Source organism: Paramisgurnus dabryanus, chromosome 23 (genome assembly GCF_030506205.2).
Source record: "Paramisgurnus dabryanus chromosome 23, PD_genome_1.1, whole genome shotgun sequence".
Classification (NCBI taxonomy): domain Eukaryota; kingdom Metazoa; phylum Chordata; class Actinopteri; order Cypriniformes; family Cobitidae; genus Paramisgurnus; species Paramisgurnus dabryanus.
The window spans coordinates 25,710,676-25,718,718 of record NC_133359.1 but is presented as its reverse complement, the minus strand read 5'-3'; the positions used below and the strand labels follow the sequence as shown (position 1 = coordinate 25,718,718).

Below are 8,043 nucleotides of genomic sequence, written 5' to 3'. Positions count from 1 at the left end.
TGGTTACAGACATCCTGTGCGAATTGTACACTAGTTTAACTCGAGTTACACGTTCAGGGTTTATATTCATACATAACGTTACTGTAAGCTGTTGTGTGAACAGAACAGACCCTGGATTATTCGTTTATGTGTACTGAATAATATGATATGAAAAAGTTGTATTTGTTCACATTAGTAAATGCATTATATAACTTGAAAAAACAATGAAAAATATAGAATATATAAGCATTTATTAATTCTTGTTTATGTCATTACAGTAATTGATGGTAGTTCATGGTGCATTCACTAATGTTAAGAGTTTCAACTTTGATTAAAAAATTATTAGTAAATGCTAAAATAAATACATTTACAATTAATAAATAATTAATAAAATATTCATTAAAGGTGGTGATATTCATGTTTTCTTTTTATATAGTGGGTTATTTAGCTGTTTCGCCTTCATCTTAAATGCCATGCAAACTACAGCTACCTATTTATGCCACAGGAGACTTTAATATGGAATTAATGGCAAAAATACACCCTTAAAATGCTATTGGTCTCGCCTACATTAAGTTTTGGTTAAAGAAATATGACTTGGCCTGAAAAAAATTTCAGTCAGAAGAATTTTTTTCACTTTAATCCATGGCATACACAATGTACTGAAGTGCCTTACCGGAGAGACACTGCGTGTGGCCCTATACCCGGCATATTCACAGCTTTAAAAGCAAATGTGTAAGCACCATATAAATTGTTGACGCGCACATGGTGGGGTTTTAAACGCACCGGGGGCACATAACATAGCACAAGACGGCGAGGTACCGAGCGCGCCGCGGCTGTGCGAGATAAGTAAATTCAGAGTCACGTTGGTGAGCTCGCTGAGCGCACCGTGGTGTACACATAAAACGCATGAGCGTGCATGATTGAGCCGAGAGAACCTGCGCTCGTAGGGCAGGGACGTCTAAGCTGTACAATCTGACAACGTAGACGGCGAAGACCAGCCGGCTGCGTAGCAGATATCAAATATAGATATAGATACCCCTGTAGACCAAGTTCATGAAGAAACCAAACTCGCACAGAGTGGGCTCTATATAGGACATAGCTCATAGAGGGGCGTGAGCCAGTGCGATGGTTTCAACGATCCATCTAAATAACCACTGTTAGCAACAGACATACGTAGTGAGTGATCTGCGAAGCTCACGAACGGCCGATCTGACTATAATATGCGGCAGAACGGTTCGTAGTGTGGGATTATACAGATACCACAATAGTGTGAACCCAGGTGCACCCTCGAGCGCATCGGGATGCATATAGGTAGTATTATAGTGCACAGATCGGTGAGCTTTCCAAGCGCGCCGTAAATGTGTATTGACTATAAATTGCACGGGCACAGGTGAACACTTGAATACATCGTGAATGCATATAGATGAATCAGAGTGTTATAATGCACAGGCCGGCAAGATTCTCGAGCGCGCCGTCATGTGTTCTGATAATAAATTGTGCGCACACGGGTGAACTCTTCAGTGCACCGTGAATGCGTATAGATAAATCAGTGCACAGAACGCGCCGTGAATGTGTACAGATATGATTGATGAACGTAACGGTGGGCACCCAACGCACCGTGAACGTACACAGATGAACAACAATGTATGCGTCACAAAGCATAACACAGCTGTGTATACAGGTGAGCTTTTGCAAGCGCATCTTATTGTATACCAAAATGTTATAGCGTGTACATGTGAGCTTCTCTAAGCGCACGGTGGACGCATATAATTAAAAACCATATCGTGCATACAGGTGAGCTAATGGGCGCACCTTTAATGCAACAAACCTCAGTAGTGCGCGAAGCAGGGATGTCGAAGCTGTAAACTGACAACGTGGACGGCGGGGACCAGCCGGCCGTGTCACAATTGTCAAATGAGAAACCTCTAAGACCATGCCCATGCTCTAAGACAAGTGAGCATAATTGTCACGGGAGGTGATAACGTCAACGATCCATAAATAGCCTGTATTGACAGGTGCTCTAGTGAGTGATCTGTGACGCAGATGAACAGCTGATCGTCTGATGTACGTCAGACGTATGTGTCATACAGGACCTTGGACAGTTCCAGAGCGCTGTGCCTCGGGCACCGTCCGCATCTGAGAAATGACAGGCTTATGAATAAAGTGAATGGCTAGCCGTAAAAGCATGGTTCGCTGTTACCGCCGCCGTCCACATCTGAGAGATGACAGGCTTGTGAATTAAACGAATGGTCGGTCATAAAAGCGTGGTTCGCTGTTATCACGGCCACATATATATAGGTAGGGGAGAGAGCCGCCGTGCCTCTGTAGTGAGGAGAAAAGTGTTCCACCCACGATTCGCGGGGGGTTTAGACTTTCAAATGTCACTAGACAGAATGGATCAGACTTTGCATAAGGACGCCTCGTGAAAGGGGTCCTAGCAGCTTGTGTCAATGTGTCATAAGGCACGTAATGTAGGTCGTGTCCCACGGATGCCATCTCCGCAAGCCCATCGTAATGGGTCAATATTGGTAGTTTAAGCATGAGATGCGTATCACTCTGATTGAACATAGCTTATAAAGCGATGCAATGAGTTTATAAAGGAGATGACTCGTCAGCTTGTTCAGGGGGCGAGATCTCAGTCTGGTTCGGTAAATAATGAAACCACCGTAGATTGCCCGACCGCATTATCACAATAACACGGTCGAGAGTGCTGCAGTGCTAAATCATCCTCTTAATGTACCGTATTCACAGTACAAGGTGATTTATATGAGACAAACGGCGTTCCACGCGCCGAAGGCTGATTGCCGTCGTAAAGCGTGTTCAACCCACAGCAGATGCTGGGCTAGCTCGTAATGACAGCACTTCATGCAGCCGTGTGTAACTTAAGCAAGCTTCCCGGCCGTCAGCTCGGGGCGGGACCTTGCTTAGTCAAACTGAGGCTCGTTAGAGGGGTACGTGTGCCCGTCTTAAACGAGATGCCGCGCGCGTCTGACTGTGCGCACGCTTTAAGCTTTGAAACTTATTGTGGCAGGTAGCAAGCTCACTTGAGGTTGATATTACCTTTAATATCTCCGAGTATTGGAGCGGAGGTGTGAGCGTCTTCGGATCCGCTAATATAAATCAGCTATATGGCCGAAAAACGTCATAAACCGCTTGGCTGTAAGCCTTTGAGTGGCCGTCCGGAGAGGGCGCGATTCAAACGCTTGGAGCCATGCAAAAGTCTGAGGCTGTCGTCTCTCTAGGAAGTGAGAATAACAGCCGTAAGACCGTGCTCGTTTGCGCCATCAGCATCGTAGCGGAGAAACTGAGGTGGGCTGCGAGCGAATTTGGCAGAAAGGTGTTAGAGACACCGTACAGTCGTGGGGTGTCAATACACAGTATATGGCCAAACCGGGTTTTTTTTTTTTTTTCCGGCAAGCGTCGATAGAATTATGGACAGCGGGCCGTGTGTGCGTATTACTGATTGCTTGTCAGTAAGGCGATAAAGTGTTTAGAGACACCGTACAACCGTGGGTGTCAATACACAGTATAGTAAGCACGGAAATTACTCTTTTAGAGGAATTAAATACTGTTCGCCACTATAGTGAGGTCGCATAACCGACAGTATTACACAGTATGTTTGGATAAACAGCACACAGAAAACATTTCAGGGCTGTCCAGCCTAGGCGCGACATAACCCCTTTTCTCCCAGACAGTTTCGTTCTCTGTTGATGCAGCTGTGCTGCGGAGACCAGAGCTCAGCCGTTCAGGTACACAAGCCTCAGTAGTGACAGTGACCGAACGGCTCACGGAGCAGAGCAGTATGTCTAGGTGGTTTAATGTCAGACTGAACCCATCGCAGAGAGGAAGTCTGCCGTGAGGCCCGCGGTTTTGCCGTTTATTAAAAGGGCAGAAAAACAGGGTATATAAGAATGTATCAATATTCAGCGCACTGATATAGGACGGGACTGAATAAAGGGAGGTATTCGGGCCTCAGTATATCATAAACAAATTCGTTTGAGAGAGAAATGACCGGGCAGACGAACAATAAGCTATCCGAAGTGAGACAGGCTCAGGCCAGTAAAGCTCTATAATAAGTGTTTTAGCGCGCGGGTTCAAACGTCATTGGTCTGTACTTTGTACAGACGTTAACCAATAGGCTTCAGTCACGGAGTAAACAGGAGTTTCCCCCATAGCGTCAGCTAACTGACGCAATGCGAAGTGAACCGTATTGAAAGGGAACTAAAAGTAATGATTTTTGAAAAAATAGAAACGAAATCAAAACTATTTATGCACCACTAAAAATAACTTAAACTACACTGAAATAAAATAACACATTAGAACTAAATAACTAAATACAATAAAAACTTTTTTTTTTTAACTATAATAACCCTGGGTCAATGTGTTAGCATGACAGAAGCTTGATGCTGTCGTGTGAGAACACGTAATTTTGTGTAAAATAAAGAATTGACTTTTTAATACTGACCTGACACAATACTGATTTTGGCAGTAACAATATATTTTTTTAAATGGCGTTCATCGCGTTTTAAAACCAAACTCTTTATATGATGTTTACAGCCCTAGCCCAGATGAAGGAAACATTCAGTTTCTGCCTGTCTAAGACTAGAGATTAATTTCTACTTTTTTAAGATTGTTGAATAAATTACACGGACATATTTACAGTATGGCCTATATATATAGCCTGAAACGTTTTTACATTTTTATAAAAATGTTTACCTTTCTCAGATTATATGTTACATTTTGAGAACTTTCCATACATTACAAAAACACTTTTGACAATTAGACCATTTTTAATAAATGATTGACATTAACCTAAAAAGTTAGTAACCTTTACCGAAACCTTTGCACTCTCTGAGTCTGAGCGTTTTGCTTCTCAATTTTGTTCACTGCAGCTTTAATGTCAATGTTGCACGCATGCTTTCTTCATACTGAGAAGAACAAACTAGAAAGTCTTACCTGTGACATTGTGCTTTGGAGATATGTCTTGTCAAAAAAGCGCAGTAGAGGACCAGAGCACAAAAACCCAAAGCACTTTGCCATTTCATTCAGTCCACAGAATCTGTGTTGTAGTTGTCCTATACATGTGTCGACTATTTCACAGAAAACGGCAACCTAAAATAATCCTTAGGATTTTGCAGACGTTGATCAATTTACATTAGAACGTTGATTAGTTAAATAAAATGGGTCTTAATGCGCCTGTGAGTAAATTAAGAATGAATGCCTAACACCTTAAAAAGTCGTAATACAAATACTTTTGTTTGATTGGACAGCAGCACACATGGTTAAGTGCATGGGGGGAGTAAAATATTTGTTTATATATTAATTAACAGAGATTTTCCCTCACTGCAAAGATTAAAAATCTAAGTTCAGTTAAAATTCAAACAAATATTAATTTAATGTATATCAGGGCCCATCAAAGGGTCGGGGAGGTCCCCACACACTGCGGGAGCTGCGGGTTGAGTGATCCCAGTCAACCTTTATCAAAATTACACTTTCATCATGATAAATGTTTTCATGAGCTGTGATCTCTCACTTTATAATAATTCTTCTGTTCTTCATACGATCATAATAAACAGAAAAAACTGCAGCTTCACACAAATTGTTTTAAAAATGTAATCTGTTAATTCGTTTTTACTCAGTTTAGTACAATATGTTTATTAATGGGTGTATATTAGTTTACTAGCACGAGTTGCTTATAATCCTGCCCACTTCTTTGCATTGTGTTGTCATGCTTCAGTGATGTGTGAGTGTTTATAGTGCTGTGAGTTTAACACTTCATGACTGAGATCAGAACAGAACAGAATCTTCATCATCACACAAACCAAAAGAACAACAATGACTTTCATCATCATCTTCATCTGGACTCTTTCAGTTTTTATTCTGGGTGAGAAATGAAAGAATAACCGAGTTGTTATTACTTCTGGTGTAGTTGTTTTATGTTAATTTTTAGTATTATATGATAGTAATGTTTTATAAACTATTTTTTTTTCTCTTTTATAGAATCGAGAGGAGTAACTCTGACTCAACCTAAAGTAAAAAGTGTTCAACAAGGACAAACAGCTACAATAGAGTGTCATATAGATGTAGGAATATATAGCACCCACTTATACTGGTACTTACAGAGACCTGGAGAAACTCCTAAACTCCTCATATATTACATAAATAACCTTCAGTCAGGAACTCCATCAAGATTCAGTGGCAGTGGAACAGCAAGCACTGGAAAAGATTTCACTTTGACCATCAGTGGAGTTCAGACTGAAGATTCAGGAGATTATTACTGTCAGAGTGAACACTATATCGACAGTAAATATGTGTACACACAGTGATAAAGAGTGATACAAAAACCTCTGTCAGTCAGACTCACAGTGACTGAACTCATACACCTGACAGATACTGCAGATGATGATGCTGATAGTTTATTTCACTTACAGATCATTTATTTATTTTGTACTATATTATACATTTAATTGATTATTTATTTATTTTTTATTGTTTGTAAATCGTATAATTTCTTTTTTGTTTGTCTATTATTTTCTGTTGTGTTAAAATAGCTTCGCATTGATGATTTTTATTATTATTGTATTTCAGCTTAATTCATAATATTATAAAAACTGATAATACTCACACATATAGAGAAACATCAGTCAGTATCATTCAGTCAACAGATGCACTGTAAAAAAATATTTATTGCTTTATTTATATTTTTCATTTTTGTTTCGTTTTGTTTTGTTAAATCAACTCAGATTTACAAGTAATTTCAACTTACTATTATTTGTCTTGACAAGAGATGAGTTGCTACAATTTTAACTCATTTCAACTACAATTTTTGAATTATAACAACTCATCTCTTGTCAAGATTAGTATAGACCCCTTCACAGTTCACGGCACATGCGGTTCCCACTGCGCATGTCGGGGTCAGAAAAGTCATTACAGCAGATTGAGTTGGGTGTTATTCGGTATCGTCAAAAATGCCTACTTGCGTCGTGGGCTTGAAAAATCACACCAGGCCTCCCGTTAAGTTTTTCGGGATTCCTGCAGAATCTCAAAAACAAAAAATACAACATCTGTGGCTGCAAGCAATTAAACGTGCAGACTGGGACATTGCAAAGATCAAAGAGGCTTGTGTTTGTAGTGCTCATTTCATTTCAGGTAATTCATCATTTTCAGCCCTGTTAGATTAAACTAGAAAGCCTAAATGGTATGAACAGTTTGACCCCATGCTGCACACGCACCAGATAGTTATTCAATGTTTAAAAACCTTGAAGGGGTCTATTAGTAGGAAAAAAACTTGTAAATCCGAGTTGATTAAACAAAAAATTATGACAGCAAATAATTTTATACAGTGCATCACAGATACTAAAGGAGTCACATGAGAATAACTATCAAACTAAACCCACTGACACATCAATCAAACCCTGTCACACATGTTTATACTTCAATATCTCTTTATAATCATTGATCAAGATCACAGCATGTCTGAGGTTCTTCATTTGACTGACAGTTATGTAAAATTACTTCATCTGCAGGTGTTTTCATGCTTCATTGAGTCAGGTTTATTTATAAAATGTGAGCTTTCATATTCAAAACAGACAAAATGAGTCAAAGCCATAAAGATATGATTTTATTTGATGAATTGTCACACAGTCATGAGTGAATGAATAAAGCAGACATAGACTTGTGTTGTTTGATGTGAGAGAGAAATGAAGAGAAACACAGTTAGTCTGTTAGTCTTGATGTGAGAGTGAGTGGATCTACTGTGAACACTGATCTCTCCTCAATTCTCCAGTGACTTTATCACGCTGGTCTTTCTGTGTGAGCTCACAGCTGACTGAGATCACTGAGCTCCACTCCTGCTCAGAGAGAGTCAGACTGCTGCTCCAGCTGTACAGACCGTCCTTCTCCAGGAGAGCAACACTGCTGTACTGAGACCTGCTGCTGATCCCGTCCACCTTCCAGTTCAGACTCCAGTCTGAGGGGAAACCCTTGTTGGCCACACACATCAGTGTTGCTGTTTGCTTTGTGGAAATCTCTTCACTGGACGGGGGCAGGACGCTCACTTTAGGG

The 8,043-nt window shown here is 40.4% G+C and overlaps 1 gene segment (V, D, J or C); it reads left to right on the top strand.

The window, feature by feature from the left end:
* Positions 1-5,814: 5,814 nt before the first annotated feature.
* Positions 5,815-6,305, top strand: LOC135781665 (Ig kappa chain V region K16-167-like). The segment is given in 2 exon segments: positions 5,815-5,863; positions 5,980-6,305. Coding segments are annotated over 2 exon segments (375 nt in total).
* The last annotated feature ends 1,738 nt before the right edge of the window (positions 6,306-8,043 follow it).